We start from the raw sequence: 23,698 nt of genomic DNA on the forward strand, positions 1-23,698 counted from the left end.
AGTTTTACCGTTTATAGAAAAAATATTGTATGATATACGTGTCAAAAGTACATTTTTAAGGCACGCATGTGAAGGTTTGCAGAATGAGCAAAGCGAATTCTGCAAACCATCACATGCGTGCCTTAAAATTGTACTTTTAACAAATATATCATTATAAATGACTATTAAAATCAATATTTTATCTTGTTCTGGCTAAGAGCAAAAATTGGGAAATTTTTTATTTTTAACGGAAAATAAAGAGAAACAAAAAAGCAAAGAAAGAAATCTGGCTCTAATTTGTTGTTGTGTCGTAATTATCGCTGAAAAGCAACACTATCAATTCATTATCAGCAGTTAAAACTTAGAGCTGTAGAAGTTCACAAGTTAAACAATAAAGTCGTTAACGTTCGGGAGATACTACCGAAATCGTAAACTGATAAATATTTAAAAAAATTTAAAGTGCTCACATTCCTGAAACTGTAAAACTAATTCCGGACTAACCGTATAAGACCATTAATAAAACTGCAAGCACAGCAATTGAATTTTAATGACCTTAGTTTTTAAGTTATGGACTTTTAACCCATCGTAAAATGTTACGAGGTCGTATTGGAAAACTTTTCGGAGTGATCCAAATAAAGGTCAATAAATGTATAATAAATTCATTCTTTTTGACAAGAAGTAAATAATATATTTTTCTTTTGTGGACTTTTGCAGAATACCCTGTATTTTCTGACAAGAAATTAAGGAGGGTGACTATTAAATGTAATATGATAGAAGATTGCTTCACCATCCGCTCTTATGACCGCCAAAAACGGTAAAGATAAATGTAAAATTTTTCAACAAAAATATAGGAACATCAACAATAAATTAGGATGGCGATCTTGCTACTATTTAGAAATAACAATTGAAGAGACTAGAAATATGCTTTATTGTCACTGAAAATTATACAAATGTTATGGACAAAGCTTAACATAAGTCAGAAAAAAAAAATAAATAATAACAATAACAATAACAAATACAATTTTCTGAAATTTGATAAATCGTCAATATGTAAAAAAATACAAGTTAATAAAGTATAGAAAAAAAAACCGGTATATTGCAAAAATTAATAGAAATTGCAAAGTGAACATACAACAAAATAAAATACACCAGGGTCAGGAAATTTCGTTTATTATAAATTAATAAATGAAAATAGTTTCTGTTCTTGTGGGATCGGTACTCACCGGAGGGACCGCAGACGTTCGAATACAATCAGCGTATTTTTGCAAAGACAATGACGTCGACCTAGCAAAGTAACAAGACACTTACTCAACACACACACTACACATGACACTGGGTATCTAACTACAAAAATTCACCGTACCTACCATTCCAATGGCCATTGATTGTCAAGGCATTAGCTAAATAAAAAAAAGTTTGGTTACTTGTATATTACTGTAATTTTTTAGTAATTAAGAAACTCTTGTACTGAATAATATGGTTTTTTAGATAGATTAGCTTTTGTCGTTTTACGGAACTTGGGGAAAGATGTTGCAGATTTGAGTGTAAAGGGAGATGGTTGTATAGTTTTTTTTGAGGAATTTAATATAGATTTCTTAACTCAGAGGATGTTATCGGTAAATAGACATCAAAAGTTGAATTTCTGGTGGAGTAGTTATGATGAGGCCTTGATAGAAAGACATGCATGTGTTTACGAATTAAGCAAACAGTTTCTAGAATATATAAAAATAGAAGGGTTAAAATTCCGCGATCTTTGAATAACTTCTGCAATGTGTTGTTCTTCTGAGGTAGAGATACCGTACTGATCTTTTTTGTAATTTAAAAATAACATCTAATTGGGCAGCTGTACTAGAACCCCAAAAAGGAAGACCATATCGAAGATGAGACTCGACCAAGGAAAAATATGTTAGTTTAGAAGATGCTAAATTGAGTTCTTTCGAAACAGATCTTATAGCATAGCAGGCTGAGGCGAGTTTCTTACTTAAAAGAAATTGATATGAAGGGACTATTTGAGGTTGCTGTCTAAAAAAATAGCAAGAATTTTTACAGAATAAACGGTAGAGATCTGGCTGTTATGAACAAGCAGGGGTTGAAGAGAACTTTTATAGGATAATGCTACTGTCTTATCCACGTTAAAAGAGAGTAAATTAGAGTCAGACCAGGTTTTTATCCTAAGCAAATCAGAAGTTATAGTTGCATGAAGAGATGCAATAGTTGAGTTGCTCCAAGTGATACTGGTATCATCAGCAAAAAAAAGAAAAATTTTCCCAACGATTTTTAAATTAGTGATGTCATTTATAAAGATAAGGAACAGTAGAGGACCCAGTACTGAACCTTATGGTACTTCACATACAATGTTTTTGAGACTAGAGCCAGTATAACAATTCAAAGAACCACCCAATAATGTGGAAAATAAAGAATATTTCTTCTTCTTGTAGTTCCTTCTCATATCGGAGGTTGGCTATCATCACAGATAACCGTACTTATGGATCTTTTGCCCTTAATTTTACCCTGCATTATGAGCCCCAATATCTAATATTTCGCACCTCTGTCAATGTGGCCCAAATATTCCAGCTTTCTTCTTTTGATGTTCTTTATCACCTCGCAATTCTTTTGTAGCCTTATTAGCACTTCTGTATTCGTAACTCGTTGGATCCATGGTATTTTCAAAATCCTTATATAGCACCAAATCTCAAATGCTTCCAACTTCTTTATATTGTCTACTTTTAGTGGCCAGCTTTCCATTCCATACAACAAAGTCGAGAACACTCTTATCCTCAGCTCCAGAGAAAGGTCTAGATAAACAAACATTTTTTTCATTTTTTTGCAATGACAATGCGTGTCCTGATTTCTCTATCTTGGTCATTGTTTTCATTTACCCAGGTTCCCAGATATATGTAATTATTTACTCTTTCTACTTGTTTCCCCTCGATATATAGCCTTCCTGCTGTATGTTGCTTGGAAATAATCATAAACTTGGTTTTCTTAACGTCCATTTGTAGTCCATATTTTATACTGACTTGATGTAATCTATTTAGTAATCGTTGCAGTGCTTCTAGACTGTCTGCAAATATAGCGATGTCGTCTGCGAATCTTAAGTTGTTCAATATTTTTTCGTTTGTTGATATACTCTCTTCTTCCTCTAATATTGCTTCCTTAAAAATAGCTTCGCTGTACAGATTGAATAACAATGGAGGCAACACGTAACCCTGTCTAACACGTCTTTTGATTTCTATGGTTTTCGTTTCGATATTATCGATTTTAACCTTTGCTTTTTGATTCAAGTACAGATTGATAATAACCGTATATAAAGAATGCACGCCTTAATAAATATGTCATTTAATGGCTAATTGTAAAGTCAAATGACATCAGAAATGAGAACGTTGAGGTCAATAACTGGGAAAATACAGAGAGACACAGAAAGACAGAATACCGAACGACAGAATAATAGATCTGTGTAACATACACGAAGTACGGTGGGAAGACAGAGAAGACGATAGTGGAATCAACATGTGACGAGAATGGACAGCGAGAAATAGCCCGTATAGCCAGAGATTCACAGTTAACCGGCAAAAACCTACAGGAAGGCCCTTTAAAAGATTAAAGGGCCTTGGGTGTAGGGGCCTTTAAAAGGCCCCTACAAATACAAGCTCAAAATCGGTTAAGAGCAGGTTAAGAGGCCTAATATAAGAAGAAGAAGAAGAATAACTAATTGTTACTATATATGAATTAAGATCTGGTCAAGCATTTAGCGTAAAATGCTTATATTTAAACCGCCTATTTCTTGTCAAATTTACACTAGTCCGCGACAATCAACATGATAGCACTGTTACAGTTTAAAGTCCACTAATTACAACATGAACCAAGGATGTTTTCTTTATTATTAATTAACTTAATAATAAGCGTTTGCGAAACGTGTAGCCTTTAAACTATAAGCTAGACATACAATAACTATATAAAATTCGCGAGAGTTGAAAACATCAATAAATGCGTCGACAAGACTGGTCGAATACTAACAAGATACTTTTTCACTACAAATACGCGAGGGTTTTTTGTATCCAAAACTCTAAACTAACCATGGCAGTGTCTAGCTACGCTGGCTTGCAATTCGATACTGACTATTTAAAATTAAAATAATTGCAATGCCTAGCCAATATTGCCAAAATGTTGGCGGGGACAACTTCGAAATATCTATAAGTTAGTAGAAAAAACCACACCTTTTAAATATTTGCTACCTCAGTAGGTTTTTTGAAAATAGAAATTATTTTACTACCAGTGGTGTAGCAACACTTAGATAAATTTACTACCAGCAAAAATACAGTCAGTGCTTTTGATTAATTACTGTTTAACACAGAAACAGCTATTAAACATATTAACTTACTTTCTTTCTTGTTGACTGTTAAAACTCGAAAAATTCGACGGGGTACAATGGCTGGATTCATTGCAATTCGTGTTACCGATGAAAATATTAGAAGTGAGACCTGAAAATTAAATAAATTATTATTTATATCTTAATACAATTTACCATTATTTTACTGTAATAATTATAAAATTAAGACTAACTTAAAAATTTGAAGTTTAATCGGACGGGTAGGTACGTATTTTCGGCTGCAATGCTATTCAAATGGGGATTCATTTTTTTCGAATCCTAAGAAAACTAATAAATATGTTTGAAAAATTTAAACGCAAAATGAAAGATTACGTTATTAACGAGGGCAGAAAATCTCTGAGAACTTCTATAATGTTTATTTTAATAAGTTACAGGGGTGAAAAACTAATAGAAAATTTAGTGTGATATTTCATTTCAAATATCTCATTCAAATTAAACCTTTTATTTACTCTAAGGGACATTCGGCCCTCGGTAATAATTTAGACTTTCATTCTGTGTTTAAATTTTTCAAAAATATTTATTGGATTTTTCAGGATTCGAACAAAATTAACAGAATGTCCGTGGTAATATTTTCCAAATCTATCTTCGTCTTACAACGCACTCAGTCGAATAGAATATTGTCAGTCAGACATTGACAATCAGTGACAATTTTAATTATTTGACATGGCATCGGGAATATTTTGAGTTGTTAATTAAATAATACTGATATATAATTGATTTGATAAATAACTGATTTAAGACGTGAACTTAGAAAAAATTATTTATTATGTATTATTTGTGGAAGATCCAAGCAGAGAATACATCAGGATAATATATTCTGTGATCCAAGTATTTTGTTGTTAAAGATGTTCAAAATTGTAAGCGTTCTATAGTAACAATATATTATTAAGAAATCACTTTTCCTCTTTTCTCGATTGAGTATTAGTTGTTGTTGTACATATAAATTATTACAATAACTGAATACATAGTTAGTGAAAAAATTATCACATTTATTAACTGAATTAATAATTTGCGATTATATAAATAGCAGTTATCCAAGAACATTCAAAAGCCATATCTTTAAGTTAATGATGACCTTTTTAAGTAGAATGACATTCTAATAATGTTTACATATCTATACCAGTGTGAATTTTACTACACGTAATTTGCCGTGTAAAGACAGTAAAAGTAGGGATAGCCGTAAAATATTTGCGAATTATGTACCGATGGCCTTAACCAGCGAGCAGTCGTGCCGTTAGAAAAAATCTAACATTTTATTCTTTTTCGTGATAACTTGATGAAAAATTTTGCAACATAATTTTCCACTCGTAAGTGCCTCAAGGAAGGGTGTAGTAATGCGTAGGTTTATTTTTTTTTTCTTTTTTTCTTTTTCTTCTTCTTCTTTTTTTCTTCTTTTTTTTTGGAATTTATGGCTTTGTTGAGAAAAAATTAGCTTTAGTAATTGTTAGAAATAATATTTCTAACATTACAAGTAAATTCGCGTCTAAATTCATATTATTAGACAAAATCTAACGCGCGGCCAATTACGTGACAGAATAGAGCGCGACTGTTCCCGGGTTAAGAACACCATAAATATTTCTAATAGTTATGTATTTAAATAATTTTAAGGACTTTTACGCATTTCATGTTCTGGAAAACAAGCATTCATCTAAGAGAAATTTTATATCATATAGAGATGTTCAAAACTATGCAATGAATTAATTTCTTCGAGTGGCCATTTCTGAGAAAAATCCCCAGACAGGTCGATTTTTATTTTTAAATTATGATATTTTGACATATTTATGCCATAGTAATAACGTCATCCATTTGGGCGAGATGACGTAATCAATGATTATTTTTAAATGGAAATAGGAATTGCGTGGTAGCTCATCTGAAAGGTTATTCAATTGTCTATTCAGTAATATAAACATTAACATAATTATTTATACAGGGTGGCCAAAAAATTATTTTTGAAATAAATTAAATGACGCAAAAAGAAAAATCTATGTAATTTATTTAACTCAAAATGTATTTTACTGCGATCAGGTAATATAAAAAAATGTTTATTTCATAAATAAACATTGTTTTTCGCTTTAATTAAATGTCAAACGGCCACCCACCTGCCTCTTGGCAGATTAAACATTTATTTAGGAGATAATCCATGTCTGTTTGACAAATAATAGTATATTATTCAACGAGCATGTAATTATTGCTATTACTCACGATGATGAAGTTTGCGACACGAGCCGTAGGCGAGTGTCGTAATTCATCAGAGTGAGTAATAGCCATTACATGCGAGTAGAATACTATACTTTTTCTAAGACCTTTTTTTTTTTGAACTAGTAGAAAAATATAATTATGAACTACTAACATTATTTAAAATCAAGATATTTTATTTTTCATAAGAAAACATATTTTATTTAACTATGGCAACACTGTTAGAATTATCCTTCTTGAACTTATGAAACAGTAGTTGTTATTAATATCATGCATGGTATATTTAATGGCAGTGGCTTTTAAAATTAAAACATATTTTAAGGCAATTACATGAAAAAGAACATTTTCTCCCAATAAAAATCTATTGTACAATCAACAGTAAGTGGCACAGAATTCATTGATATAAATTTCATATCCGTAAACCCTTTTACGTAATTAGTACGCATCCTTTGTTTACCTTTTAATACCGTCAATCTTAAAATGTCAAATGTTGAAATTTAGAAGTAAAAAATATGCTGAATAAAAATATATTGTGTACTGACGCATTGTTATAGTTAAAAATCCTTTAAGCATTTTTGAAAGTAAATTGTTGATATAAATTACAATGATTATTTTATTAAATAAACAAGTTTAAGTAATTTTATTTGCTAATAATAAGTATATTAAAAGTGCCATTAACAACTTGAAATCTAACTTCAACCCGTGAGTAATGACCCGTGTTTAACTTCACCCCGTGAGTAATGAAATATTACTCACGGGTAAAGTAATGGGTGTCTATTAAAAAATAGTGAATAATGAGCATATTATTAAACGGTCGTAGAAAAACATTTTTTCTGTCTTCTGATAAGTAATAAAATGTATTTTGAATAAAATACATTACAAACATTCTTCTTAAAATTTAAATCTCTCTCTCACCAATCGCCAAATTTCATGTCAATCCAAGCGGTTCTTGGATTGACATGAAATGCAATATATTATCGTTGGCGAGTGGACTAATTGTAATACTCTTTAGGTACACATAGTTTTTAATAAAATAATCAATATTGAAATATATACCAAGAATTGTTATATTGTAGTCATATTATATAATTTTTATCCTACTTTTTAGAAACAAATTCATTTATTTACACAGCTAACAAAACAGTTATATTCATAAAATTAATTTGCAGCTCATAAATAAATATGACCAACAACAAATTTAATATTAATAATTCAAATATATTATATATGTATACATTAAAAAACTTTCAACGGGAATTTCTAAACCACTAGTAATTGTTACAACATTTTTATATTTAAATCAAAATATACTCATGGACAAAAATGTTGTTTTGAAGCTATTTATTTGTGGCATTTTTGTAATTAACTATTATAAATGGGAGATAAGCCACGATTTAACTAAAAAAATGATTTTAATAACGTTTCCATGTCCAGATCGTACGTCGTTGTCAAAATACAAAATATTAATAAATTAAACAAAAATGTTGTTGCTTAGTAAAAATCCTTCTAATGATATAATTTAATCTGACTTATTTATATCGGCAATTCAGACAGATATTATACATTTTAAAGTAGAAGTCTTTAAAATGATATTGCCAATATTTATGAGTTGAGTATTACCATATTAAACTCATAAATATTGACAATATCATTTTAAAGTCTTCTACTTTAAAATGTATATATGTCTAAATTGCCGATATAAATGGGTCAGATTAAATTACATTATTAGAAGAATTTTTACGAAGCAACATTTTTGTTTTGTTTAATTTATTAATATTTTGTAATTTGACAACGATTTGCGATCTGGACATCGAAACGTTAATAAAATTATTTTTTTAGGTAAATTGTGGCTTATTTCCCATTTAGAGTATTTAATGGACAAAAATATTGCCTATTATTTTGAAATTATCACGTACAGTGAAATTTTTTGTGCTGCAAACCTTAGCCCCCCAATCATACATTAACGCAAATCTGTCATATCCAATATGGCTGGCACATTGCAAGACATGACCTTTTAAAACGTTTTTAATGTACATGTCAGCTGTCATGGACCCAATCACCGCTAACAAGTTCGGTATATCCTTTCCAAGAAATTTCCACTCCACAGCACTAGGTGACCACTACCAAAATTAATTCTCTGTTTGACGTTACAACTGGCATAACGTTTAACATATCGACGGTCCGGTATAAGAATGACGTAACTCCAAAAAGCCAAATTTCTCAGGAAAGCTAAAAACGATTTTTAAATATATAAAATAGGGATGAAATTAAGATTAATCATCCAGGAGCATCGGTATGGCGTTTATTTTTACAATGATGGCTATTGTTTTTTCCCTGTTGGTGCCAATTTTTGCTATATTAATTTTAATTTTAATTTAATTCCCCCATTTCAACCATTTTTACAGTTGCGTCATTTTTCATCTAAAATTTTTTAAATATTTAAAATAGTGATTACATAAAGAGTAACTGTCCGTAACATCGGTTTGGCGTTTATTCTTGCAATGATGACTGGATGGCTTTTATTTTCATCCCTATTGGTCCGAATTTCATTATCTTAATTTAGTCCCCCTTGTTTTCAACCCTATTTACTGTGGCGTCATTATTCATCTGAAACAAGGTCTAAAATTGTGCATATTATTTCAATAACGACGCAACTACCATGTAGTGGCTCAGCATATAGTTACACTTCTGTCGCTTTTGTATCATCTGTACACAGTATTTTAGAAGTTAATTATGCAATAAACAGGAATTGACGAAATTTGCAGTTACGTCATTCTTGTTCCTGAACGGCGATATTATTCACTGACAGGGTTAAGTGCGCCTTCATTAATTCTGCTGTTATTTAATCCCCCCATTTTCAACCTTTCTTACAGTTGCGTCATTCTTGATCTGAAAATTTTTCAGTACAAAAAATCTTTTTTTAAATATTTAGTATGCCGTTTATTCTTAGAGCGATGGCTTTTATTTTTATCCCTATTGGTCCGAAATTCATTATCTTAATTTAGTCCTCTCAGTTTTACCCCTATTTACGGTTGCGTCATTATTCATCTGAAACAAGGTCTAAAATGGTGCATATTTCAATAACGACGCAACTATCCCGTTGTGGCTCAGCACATAGTTACAGTTCTGTCGCTTTTGTATGATCTGTACACAGTGTTTTAGAAGTTAATTACGCAATAAACAGGAATTGATAAAATTTGCAGTTACGTCATTCTTATTCCGGACCGGCGATATTATGGAAGCATGATTGACAAAACTTCGTCTACAGAATATTTAACGAATGGTATTGGGAATTAAAAATTATGTCTTAATATACAATTACATCCCTCTAATTGAAAAAAAAATTTTTCAATTTTTTCTCAAATTACGCGATACAAATCATTATTTATTACAATTATGATAACTATTTTATTATCAATTTTACGAAAAAAATTATTGTTCATAAAAAATGCTCTACCTGGTCTAAAATACAAGATACAGCCATCAGATATCAAACTTTTACAATTTTATACGAGGTACCTATGTAAAAAATATGAATTTTGCTTAACAGTTAAGTGCCCTTATTTCAATTAGAAGTAATTCAACATTAAAACTTAGTTCTTAATTCCAAAAAGCTTTTCTTAATAACAATTTTCGATATTGTGAAATTTAAAAGTACTTTATTCTTGAGTGAAATTCATATTTTTTGACATGCCTCGCATAAAATTAATAAAATAATATCTCAAGGTTGCATTTTAGATTTTATACAATGCAGAATATTTTATAAAGAATAACATTTTTATATAGGTTCCAATTTACGCCGACATACTGTACTAGAAAAAAAATAAATTTTTTTTGTTGAACATTTTTTATTATTGAAGCTTATTATTAAATGTATTTTAGGTAAGTTTTACAGAAAAAAGTTTTAATCAGTTTGTATAAATATTTTTTTAGCATGTAATTTTCCGTTATAGTATTACATTTTTTTATCTTTTTTAATTTTCTTAAAAAGAAATTGTTTATTTAATTTCTAAAGTAAAATAATTTAGTGCATTTTAGAGACTACATACTTTAAAAAAATACATAACAAAATTATAATAAATGTGTTCAAACTTGAGTAATATCGTCTTAAAGTTTGAGAATTGTTTTGAACGAAACATCGTTTATTAAAATGCTGGAAAGGTAAGTTGTGCAAATTTGAGAGTTTTATAGGTAAAATTGTATTAGCTACACATTTTTTATATCATTTTAAACCAAATTGATTTAAGTCTCACTTTCCGCCCTATTAACCATAATATAGCTTAGTTGTTTTTCTTTCATGTTCAATTTGTAAAATTTCATTTGATCTATTAGTTAAAGAATTATATTAAAATAACTCAACCGGGTACTTCGCCGAACGCTAGTTTAAAGTGCGCCGATGTTTGTAAGAAGGGTGACTTTAGCGTTATAAATAAAAGATTATAGGAGCTATAGATTTAATTTTAGAAAAATCGTTATATAAGTTTTTCTTTTGTAAAATTTTCTGAATTTTTCAATGGTGAAGTCAGTCTTTTCTTAAGATTTATATTTTCGGAGTTATTTAAAAAACAACTAATTTCGCAGTTCATTTGTTTAATAAAAAATAAAACACCCACTTCTGGAGTAGAACTATTTGATTTGTTGTTTATTAAACAATTATTCTTAATCAAATTAAAAAAGTTCTATCTTGTTTGATTTTTTCTGAAGTTAAATCTATATTGAGTACCCTACAAGGATTGCATCATAAACATTTCATTTCACAGAATAATTTAAAAATATATTATATAATATTTTTGTCCGTGACTGTATAACGCTGCAGTGTTGATGAAGTAGATCCAATTTATATGGAACTACAGAAATCTGAGCAATTTGATTTTAGCTTGTGTGACACTGTCGGAAAATTAGGTAAAAATTATATTTCATTGAAAATTTATAAAGTGTATAATATAATATGATATTCAATATTAAAGCGATGCATTTTTGCTAGATATATTAATATTAAAAGTTTTAAAAATAAAACCATATTCACATCGAATTTGAATATGAGTTTAATGTAGGGAAATAATGTCGAAGTTGCATAGAGCTTTTATTATAATAAAAAATATTTTATTAGAACCATTATTAAATACAATATTAAACAGGTAATAGATATAATAATTAAAAATTTAAAGAGTTGAAAATATTTCAGACCATTGGGGTGTCATCTACTTAGCAACTAATAATATTTACAAGAAAATGGAAGATCTAACATTTATGGTACGGGAGCCCAAGCGGGGATTTTTGCAGTTACTCGAGCGCGTCAGATTATTACATGGGGAGAAACCTTGTACCCTGAAAATGTACTTCCACCATATATATTGGCTCTTAATGCAAGGGTTCGTTAAAGGGGGACCGAAAAAAAAATCTATTCTTAGACAAACTCGAAATCGTCAGAATAAGATAAGGTAAGTTAAGTACATGCAAAACAGTACATATTTCAAATATCTGACGATTTGAGCCGGGCGTAAGGAAATGGGCGCTTCAAATTTTCACAACACAAAAGCGAATATTTCTCGAAATTAATGACAGATCGATAAACTAAAAAATAGTTGCTCAATATTTTTCAAAAATCTATCGAATGATACCAAACATGACTTTCCACGGAGAGGGGTAAATTTAAAGTTTTAAATACGAATCCCGCGATATTTCGCGAAATGAACATCAGATCGAAAAACTGAAAAATACACTTATTCAATATTTTTGAAAAATGTATCGAGTGGCACTAAACGCCACCCCCACGGAGATGGGGTGGGGGTAATTTAAAATGTTAAATGGGAGCCCCAAATTTTTATTGCAGATTTGGATCCTTTGGAAAGATGCGAAGAAGAAGAGCTGGAAGGAATTCGATGAAGAATTAAACGAAGGTTTTGGGAATAACAGTAAACAGTTTTGGAATAAAATGAGAAGCATGAAAGAAACAAAAAGGAAACAAATAAGAGGAATTAGAAATGAGCGAAATGAATTGAAAACAAACATACAGGACATACTAACCATATGGAATAAGCACTATAAAGAAAAATTCTAGGCATGCAACCAACAAAATGAGGAGAGAGGACAGCAGGAAAGAGAAGAGGATAGGGACAATCGAGTAGACGAAATTCATATCAAAGGTATTGAAGAAGGATTGGGAAGAACAAAGGTTGGAAAAGCAGGAGCTGCAGATGACATAGATCCGGAGATGATGAAGTACGTGGGAGAACGAGGTAAGTTTTGGCTACTGGAAATAATAAGGGGAGCATGGAGAACAGAAAAGATACCGAAAAACTGGGACGAAAATTTATTGATACCAATACACAAGAAAGGAGATGAAGCGGAATATGATAACTATAGAGCTATATGCTTATCATCAGAGGCATATAAAGTCTACACCGGAATAATAGAAAGAAAACTCAGGAACGAACTGGAGGGAAAATTAGAAGAAGAACAAGCTGCTTTTAGGAAGGAAAGAGGAATAACAGATAATATATACATACTGAGAAATATAACTGAAAGGAAAAACGAAATAGGAGAAGACTTATATATTACGTTTATAGATATTAAAGCTGCTTTTAATTCTATAAATAGAGAGGTAATATGGTCAGTAATGGAAGACCTGCAAATCCCGCAAAAGATAGTAAGCGTGGTAAAAAGTACATATACAAACGTACTTTCTAAAGTACAAATAAACCGAAAGAGATCGCCAATAACAAACCTAAGGAGAGGAATAAAACAAAGGGACAGTCTCAGCCCAGTTTTGTTTATATCAGTAATGGATAGAGTAATGAAGAGCGCTAAAAGAAAGTCAAGGCAATTACAGTCAACAATACGGTAGAGGAATTTGGTACCAGTAACAATGGAGGGATTACTATATGCAGATGACCTAGTAATAATAGCAGACAGCAAAGAGAAAATGCAAAAATTAATCGATATCTGGGTGGAAGAAATAGAAAATTTGAAAATGGAGGTGAATGTAAAGAAAACGAAGACCATGATAGTAGCCCAAAAGACAAGGGAAGAAATAAACCAAACGATATTTGGGTGCTAAAACGAAATATTAGAAACAGCCTCGACGTTTGAATACCTGAGAGTAATAATATCAGAAGATGGGAAGCTAGATCAAGAAATCTCATACAGGGCGAAAAAAGCAAATAAGACATACGATGCACTAAATAAAATAATATTTGGGAAGGAAGAAATAGATAAAGAAATAAAACTGAAGGTATACAATGCAATATCTGTACTAACTTTATTATATGCAAGTGAGATATGGGCAAACAATGCAAAAATAGACAGTACACTAAACGCAGCGGAGATAAAGCAGCTGAGAAAAATAGCAGGAAAAAGGAATTGGACAGAATAAGAATTAAAGGTATTAGACAAAGACTGAAACAGGAATCGATAATAACCAAGATCCAAAAAAGAAAATTAAAATGGTATGGACACATTAACAGAATGGACCAAGGAAGTCTACCAAAGCAGGGGATGGAATCAAAAAGATATGGTAAAAGAAGGAAAGGGAGGCCAAGGAAGAGATGAATCGATCAAATTATAGAAATTGGACAGAAAAAATGAAAAACACTTCAACAAATGAAAGAGTTAGCAAAGGACCGCAAGAAATGGAAGATATGGATAGAGGATGTATAAAATCTCCGACACCCCTGAGGGGCATAAGGAGTTTCGAGAAAGAAGAAGAGAAATGGGAGCCTCCATGTTTTATTGCAGGTTCGGATTTCTTACGTAAAAATATATAACTTTTATTTGAAACATTTTTTCGAATTATGGATAGATGACGCTATAATCTAAAAAACGATTGTTGGAAATGGAAAATTAAATTAAAAATGGAAAGTCCCCACTAAAATGGAAAACTTTACTTAACTTTTTTTGAAAAAAAAATGGACACCTTTACTTAACTTTTTTTGGTTTTAGGACCTACTCTTCACAAAAAAATAGGTCCCCATAACGCTCGAGTGACTGCACATTTAGCATACGTTGCTTCCCTACTGTAACTCTGCTTTTTTGTCAAATGTTTTCTTTAATATACTGTCAAAGCACTCTTTTTCTTCTTCTTTGGCTTATTGGTCTCCACCTACTTGGGTATTTGGCCAGTTAATCGTCGCGGAGTAAAGTAAAAATCCCCTGTTCACCTACAATTTGGAATTGGTATGGGACAGATTATACTATAAAAGTAAAAACTTTTCTTGCTCAGGGATAACTGCCGACATTACACAATCTTATTCTTCTTCTTCTTTGTTTTATTGGCAATTTTGATTTAGCATGGGATAAATACAACAAAATTACAAACTTTTCTCGCTCAGTGGCAATTGCCGAACATTACACAATCCCATAGTGTTTGTTGCCTTGGATGGATGTAGTAAAGAGATAGAAACAAATAAAGAAATTATTTTACCTAGATTTGACTTAAAACTCGTATGTAATTTTTGACATATTGATCAAACTATTTATTTTCTTCCCCACCCCCATCCGAAAATTTTTCGTATTATGAAATGTAATCAATTTTTTGTGGGCACAAGACTTATATAACGGGTTTGTAACGAGAGAGGCATCATTGTTTGGGATGAACGTACTTGCTCAACGATGTTGCGATATATCTGTATAGTGGAGTCAATGAAGGTTTTCACCTCCGATTTCGTTGAACCTCCATCGATTCTCATGAAAATTGGTAAGTATGTAGAGGATACCTCAAGAAACAAAGGTGACATGGTGCCAACTTGCGCTCTTACCCTGGGGGGGGGGATGCCACCCCTTCTCGGGGGTGGAAATTATTTTATTAAAAATAATACCACTAGTCGATAGAGGGAAAAATTATAAGTAAAATTTCTTATATAAAGTTATTTCAATAAATCAATAGTTTTTGAGTTATTAAAGATCAAATGTTTTGATTTTTCCTGAAAAAAATCCATGTTTTAAAGCAGTTTTTCATAAATAACTCAAAAACCATAAGTTTCTTCAAAAAAGTTGTTATTACCAAAATCGAAGATAATATAAAAATAAATAAGCTCCTTATTCGAAAAATCCTTTATTACATATACAAAGTGAGTTATATGCAATTGAATGTATATTTTTTTTCCGCGAGTACTCAAATCTTAGTATTCAAGCTTAAATAACAGGAAAACGATGCACTTTGTTAAATATAGATATTGAACATTTTAATAAAGTACTTAAAGGTAACTATCAAAAAGCTATATAAGAAGTCGATAGCATCAAAATTAAGCAAGTTATGATGGAAAAAAGAGGACCCTTTCAGATTTTTTAGAAAAGAATGAATAATTAAACATACGTCATTTCCACAAAAATTAAAATTTATAGTAACCCATTTAAAACTTTATTTATTTTAACATGAGTAATAACTTCAACAATTTTGACCGGTTTAGAATGCATATTTTTGAAAAAAAATACGATTAAAAAAATTAGAACTTTTCAAATTTTCGTGAATTTCATTTTCTTTTGATAATAACTCCAAAAATACTCGATATACTTAAAAAATGGTAGAGGATAAAATTTTAGTTCTAACTTTATTTAAGCTTTTTCTTTTTTTAATATTTTTTTACGACAAAAAATAACCGAGATAGAAACATTTAAAACCTAAATTTTACTGCGAGAACCATGTAACCGGGGCCCTTTCACCTTGTATTTAAAAAAAAATAAAGGATTTAGAAAATTATGTTTAATACAGTGTTATAGAACTTTTACTTAGCTTTGTAATGGTTTTTGGATAAATCTCATATTTCAAAATTTAACGGAGTTATTTTGAAAAAACCAATAACATTTTCTTTGAAAAAATTTTATAGCGGAGATTTTGTATGTATACAGGTTGTGGGAAGTCCAATTAGTCGTTTGTTGTAGGAGATACTAAAAAAGTTTATTTAGGTGAGATTTGGGCATAGATAACATTAGAATTTAAATACATTTCCAAATATACAGGGCCACCCATATTGACAGGGTGAAACAAAATTATCTTTTGTTTAATGGAACACCCTGTATATTTTTACATTTTTGGATTCTCCTCTATGTTTTATTTCTTAAAATATCAGGTTTTGTGATGTTATACGAAGTAGTTTAAAAGATAATTACGTTTTTATTTTCAAATTTCATAGCAATATTCACCCCCTGTATAATTGTAGCGATTTGACATCAGAAAATCAATTTATGTTCAAGTGATTTTTAATATAATCTATTATTGTTAAAAATTATTAATCTAGCAAAACGTTTAATTTTAGCTAATACAGGGTTGGTCGAAACTGAATGAGTGTTTTCTCAAAGTTTGAGAGAATGAGTTTTCTCAAACGGAGCAGCCTGTAATGTCTGTAATGAACATTGTAATGAAATGCTATTGTATGGCTCTTTATTATTTCCCACCCTGCCAGTGAGAACTGAATTTATTTTTGAAATCCCTAACTTTATGTCTTTAATTATTTTAAATATTGTAAACGATTAAAAAACAATCAAATTAAATTGAAATGAATAACCAGTGTATATCTTCCACATTTACTTCATATTTAACGTAGCCTGTACCATAACATTGCACAGATTATTATCCCTGTATAGCAGCGTTTCTCAACCTTTTACCCTTTGCGACCCAATCTTCCATAATTATTTTCGCCGCGCCCCCCCTCGTTCAATAATTTTGACAAAAAACAGTAAAATCTTACTTTTTAGTATTGAGTGCTCTTTATGATTATAACTCCTATTCAGTGTTCATGTGTATTTTATTTTTTATTTTGTCAGAGTTTTGTTTTTCTTCGATTTTAGTAAATTAGTTAATGATGTAATTGTATTTTTTTATATGCTCACGCCCCCCTATTACTAAAAGCGCGCCCCCCTAAGGGGGCGCGCCCCACAGGTTGAGAAACGCTGCTGTATAGCAATGATATACCATGAATGTGAATTCATACTTGAGAAATGTCCTATATCCAGTCTCACAAAAAAAAAGAGATTCCTCAAACATAATATATATGCAGACAAAATCAGCCAAAGTGATTTGCGATATCTAATTAAAGGCCCTACCAAGTTGGTTTTGTTGAATATAGCATGGAAGCACGACGATACTTTAGTGATAAGCGTATTTTTCGTAGTAGCTATAGTATGTTGTTTTATATTATGTATTACCTATATTAAATTAGTTTTAGTATGTTTCGTTTATCTAAAAAAATGTAAAACAAACAAAAATTCTGTTTTTCTTGTAGTTGTTTTTTCGTATAGATACTATTTTATATTGTAGTAAATTGAATTTAGTTTTAGTATGTTCCGTTTGTTTGTAGAATTATATTTAATTAGATTTGCTTTAATTACTAAAATAAATAAATTTTCAATTATATTTTATGTATTTGTGGAAAAGGAAACCTAGCATTAGCGGCCCATTTCTATAACGGCCAATTGTTTTCTATTTTTAGTGGCCGTTATTGTCAGGTTTTACTGTACCAATAATATTTTATTAAATTATGAAATATTATTTAAATAAAAAATTTATAAACTTGATAAAAGAAAGTTTGCTTAGAATTTTCTCCTCTATCTAATTATGGGGTTATTTTGAATAAAATAGTGTTCACCCATGAGAAGGGGTAACATCCACCCCCAGGATAAAAGCGCAAGTTGGTACCACATCATTTTTGTTTCTTGAGGTATCCTCTAACTACTTACCAATTTTCATGAAAATTGATGGAGGTTCAACGAAATCAGGGGTGAAAACCTTTAGTGACTGCCTTTTTGGAAATATAAAAGATTAATTTTTTTCGTGATTGTCGATTTGCTAATTTTCTGATTTTTGGTTGCTATAAGGTTTAAAAAATTAATAAAAATTATAAATCATGCACATAAATGTAAAAAAATATTTATTTTACTTAATTAAACGAGATTGCTTGAGCCAGAATGCTGAAATCTGCATTTTTATCATTAAAAAAAAAGGTGGATTTCACCCCTAAAATGCAGAAAGCGCAACTTGGTGCCATATCACTTTTGTTTTTTGAAGTATCCTCTACTAACTAATCAACAATTTTCATGAAAATCGATGAAGGTTCAAAGAAATCGTGGGTGAAAATATTCAGTGACTACACTTTCAGAAATATAGAAGAATAAGGTTTTCGTGATTTTCAACTTGTTAATTTTCGAATTTTTGGTTGCTATAAGGTTTGAAAAATTAAAAAAAAATGTAATTCATGCACATAAATATAAAAAAAATATTTATTTTTCTTAATTAAACGAGATTACTTGCGCCATAATTCGGAAATCTGCATTTTTTACAATTTAAAAAGTAGGGGTGTATTACACCCCTAAAATGCAAAAGCGCAAGTTGATGCTATATATCTTTTATTGCTTGAGGTATCCTCTAACTACTTACCGATTTTCATGAAAATCGATGAAGGTTCGACAAAAGAGAAAGTGAAAACTTACAGTGACTGCACTTTCAGAAATCTAAAAAATAATTTTTAAAAAAGGGGTGTATTTCACCCCTAAAATGCAAAAAGCGCAAGTTGGCACTATGTCACCTTTGTTCCTTGAGGTATCCTTTAACCACTCACCAATTTTTATGAAAATCGATGGAGGTTTAACGAAATCTGAGGTAATAACTCATATCCACCTTCATTGACTCCGCTAGTAGACAAGTACTGTCGTTTTATTGACTTCCAAAGGCAGTTGATCGTGGTAACAACTCTGTATTGACCGAAATTTTAAATTACATTACCTTGGATGGCAGAGACGTTCGCATAGTTGCAAATTTTTATTGGAATCAAACAAGATCAGTTTAAGTAGACGAATTGGAATCACAGGATCATAATATTAAAAGAGAATGGGATGAGTCTAGGGCAGGGATGTCTCTTTTTGACGTTCTAAAAATTTTTTAGAGAGGAATTTTCTGAAAAACAAGAAGGAATAATTCGACCAATGCAACGAAGTCTATTGTAACTCAATTTTGTTTGAACTGAGATAATCGCGTTTGAAAATTTTTCGCAAATAGTTCGCTGCAAGAAATGACGATATTTTTGGAACAAATACTCCTTACACACTGAAATTTCTGATATATTATATTTAAAGGGTTTTAAGGGATTTCACAAGTCAAACATAACAAAAAACAGATTTTTTGCTAAATTTTGTAAACTTAATATATATTTCGTCGAAACAGTTACCGAAAAAATACTTATTCTAGGCTAGACTTGCTAGTAACAGATCTATTGAAGCAAAACAGTACTATTTAAAAAATTGTAATAAAAAACATTTCTATAGTTAATCGGAATAACTAAAATTAGAGTCTAACTAGGTAGTGAAAACTATAGTAAGTCAAACAGTTTAACTCAGACTTTGAATACCTTCCGCTGTTTCTTGCAACGAAGACTACAGTAACTCAACTTATTATAGTATTTGCGTGCAGGACTGTGGGTCAGCAAACTTACTTCTTCTTCTTTCAGTACAGTCTCCTATCGGAGGTTGGCTACCACAACAGCAATCTTAACTTTGTTGGCTGCAGCTCTGAACAACTGTATTGAACTGCACTCATACCACTCCCTTAAATTTCGCAACCAGGAAATCCTCCTACGTCCCATATTTCTCTTTCCCGAGATTTTTCCTTGGATGATGAGTCTTAACAGAGAGTACTTCCCCATCTTCAGCAAAACATCTTGATTTGTTACTCTTTCTGTCCATGGTATTTTTCACATTCTCCTGTAACATCATATCTCGAATGCCTCAATGTTTTTTAAGCTTTTTTCAAGTAAACTTACTATACACATACAAATGCTTATCTGGTTGCCCTATAATTCATACCCGATTTACCATACTTTTCCACCAATAAAGCTTAAAAAGGATAATAATACCTACCATAATAGTAGGTAAGTCAAATGTAACCATTTTTTGAGTTGCGATAGTCTTCGTTGCATGGGTCGAATTGTGAACGGTGAAGTTATCAATAATTTTCGATATGCGGACAACACAGTATTTTTAACTTCTACTCAAAAAATCTGCAAACATTGCTTGACAGTGTCTTTGAGAGCTGTAATGAAGCAGGTCTGGATCTGAAGATACGCAAAACGAAAGTACTCGTAATAAGTAGAATAAAAAACCGTCTATATACTATATATGTAAATAGTACCAAACTAAAGCAAGTTGATCAAATTGTTTACCTTGTACAGTTAAAATAGTAACACAAAGAGTCACGGTGAAATTAGATCCAGAATTGAGCAGGCTAGAGCCTCTTTTAGAAGGATGTGCAAGGTATTATATAACACGGACCTAAAATTGGCATTGCGGATCCGTATACTTCGCTGCTACGTGTTCTCGGTTTTATTTTATAGTGTGGAGCCTTGGACTGTGAATAAAAGTTATGTAAATCGCCTTGACGCTTTCGAAATGTTGTGCTGGAGAAGAATTTTAAAAGTTTTTTTGGCGAAAAAAACTCGAAAATCAACAATACCAGAACGAAAGCACTCATGGGAGTGCCGACAGAAGTGAAAACTTCTTATAGTATATAAATTACAAGCTCAATGCTTTACCACATCCAAAAAGAAGTACCATACTTATATTACATAAGCGTTGCGTACTTTCTGTGCTATTTATGTATACATACACATAATATATATTATGTACGTAAGAAATTTATTTCGGCAAAGTGATGACGGTCGCAAACTCAATAGTTTTTTCCTATCTAAAAAGTGCAAATGTCCCTACAGAAGTTTTCACTTTAAAAATTTTTTTCTTCAAACAATGACGGTCGCTAATTTGATACTTTTTCCCCATCTAAAAAGTGCACAACGTCCCTAAGAAGTTTTTATTTGAAACAACAATTTGTTTCGCTGAAGCAATGACGGTCGCTAATACAACATTTATTCCCCATCTAAAAAGTGTATAACGTCCCTAAAAAAGTTTTCGCTTCAAAAATTTATTTCGTCGAAGCAATGACGGTCGCGATGACGGTCGATAATTCAATAATTTTTCTCCATCTAAAAAGGGCAAAACGTACTACCTAAAGAAGTTTTCACTTCAAAAATTTATTTCGTCTAAGCAATAACGGTCGATAATTCAATCCCTCTTTTCCATCCAAAAAGTGCACAACGTCCCTAAGGAAATTTTCACTTGAAAAATTTATTTCACCGAAGCGATGACGGTCGCTAATTTAACACTTTTTCTCCATCTAAAAAGTGTATAACGTCCCTAAAAAAGGCACTCATGGGAGTGCCGACAGAAGTGAGAACTTCTTATAGTATATAAATTACAAGCTCAATGCTTTACCACATCCAAAAAGAAGTACCATACTTATATTACATAAGCGTTGCGTACTTTCTGTGCTATTTATGTATACATACACATAATATATTATGTACGTACGAAATTTATTTCGGCAAAGTGATGACGGTCGCAAACTCAATAGTTTTTTCCTATCTAAAAAGTGCACAACTTCCCTACAGAAGTTTTCACTTTAAAAATTTATTTCTTCAAACAATGACGGTCGCTAATTTGATACTTTTTCCCCATATAAAAAGTGCACAACGCCCCTAAGAAGTTTTTATTTGAAACAACAATTTATTTCGCTGAAGCAATGACGGTCGCTAATACAACATTTATTCCCCATTTAAAAAGTGTATAACTAAAAAAGTTTTCGCTTCAAAAATTTATTTCGTCGAAGCAATGACGGTCGCGATGACGGTCGATAATTCAATAATTTTTCTCCATCTAAAAAGGGCACAGCGTACTACCTAAAGAAGTTTTCACTTCAAAAATTTATTTCGTCTAAGCAATAACGGTCGCTAATTCAATACCTCTTTTCCATCCAAAAAGTGCACAACGTCCCTAAGGAAATTTTCACTTGAAAAATTTATTTCACCGAAGCGATGACGGTCGCTAATTCAACACATTTTCTCCATCTAAAAAGTGTATAACGTCCCTAAAAAAGGTTCCGCTTCAAAAATTTATTTCGTCGAAGCAATGACGGTCGCGATGGCGCTCGATAATTCAATATTTTTCTCCATCTAAAAAGGGCACAACGTCCATAAAGAAGATTTCACTTCAAAAATTTATTTCGTCGAAGCAATGGCGGTCGCTAATTTAATATTTTTTCCCATCGAAAAAGTGCACAACGTCCCTAAAAAAGTGTTCATTTAAAAAATTTATTTCGTCGAACAAATACCGGTCGCTAATTTAATACTTTTCCCTATCTAAAAACTGCACGACGTCCCTAAACAACTTTTCACTTCAAAAATATATTTCACTGAAGTGATGACGGTCGCTAATTCAATACTTTTTCCCCATCTAAAAAGTGCACAACGTCGTTAAAGAAGTGTTCACTTCAAAAATGTATTTCGTCTAAGCAATGACGGTCGCGATGACGGTCCCTAATTCAATACTTTTTCCCCATCTAAAAAAACCAAAACGTCCCTAAAGAAGTTTTCACTTCACAACATTATTTCGTCGAAGCAATGACGGTCTCGATGACGGTCGCCAATTCAATATTTTTGCCTATCTAAAAAGTGCACAACGTCGCTAAAGAAGTTTTCACTTCAAAAATTTATTTCGCAGAAGAAATGGCGGTCGCTAATTCAACACTTTTTCCAAATCTAAAACGTGCACAACATCCCTACAAATGTTTCCACTTCAAAAATTTATTTCGCCAAGGCGATGACGGTCGCTAATTCAATACTTTTTCCCCATCTAAAAATTGCAAAACGTCCCTAAAGAAGTTTTCACTTCAATAATATTAGTATTATTATACGTACATTATAATAATACACGTACAAAATTTATTTCGTCGAAGCGATGACGGTCGTGAAATGAATCTTTTTTCCGCATTCCAAAATAGATTTTACATTTATTTTAAATTTAAATACTTTTATAAAATTTATGTATACATACTCATAATATAGATACGTACAAAATTTATTTCGCCGAAGAGATGACGGTCGCGATGACGGTCGCGAAATAAATCATTTTTCTCCATCCTAAAACAGGTTTTACATTTATTTTAAATTTAAATACTTCTATACAATTTATATATAGAATGCGGTGGAATAAGTGTTGCCCCCCCCCCCGTTAACTTGTTTATTTTAAGAATATAAGCAAAACGCTCGGACAGGTCGATTTTTAAAATAACCATAGTATATTATAGCATCACGTTTC

The 23,698-nt window shown here is 31.2% G+C and overlaps 1 protein-coding gene across 15 annotated transcripts in view; it reads right to left on the reverse strand.

Moving 5' to 3' along the window:
* LOC114337883 (prominin-1) overlaps nt 1-23,698 on the reverse strand; it is a 940,102-nt gene that overhangs the window by 910,842 nt on the left and 5,562 nt on the right. For all 15 annotated transcript variants that reach the window (XM_050658571.1, XM_050658567.1, XM_050658566.1 and 12 more), the window contains exon 2: nt 4,361-4,460. In XM_050658571.1, coding sequence (XP_050514528.1) covers nt 4,361-4,460 — 100 coding nt within the window. The remainder of the gene's footprint in view (nt 1-4,360; nt 4,461-23,698) is intronic.

Source organism: Diabrotica virgifera, chromosome 8, assembly GCF_917563875.1.
Source record: "Diabrotica virgifera virgifera chromosome 8, PGI_DIABVI_V3a".
NCBI lineage: Eukaryota > Metazoa > Arthropoda > Insecta > Coleoptera > Chrysomelidae > Diabrotica > Diabrotica virgifera.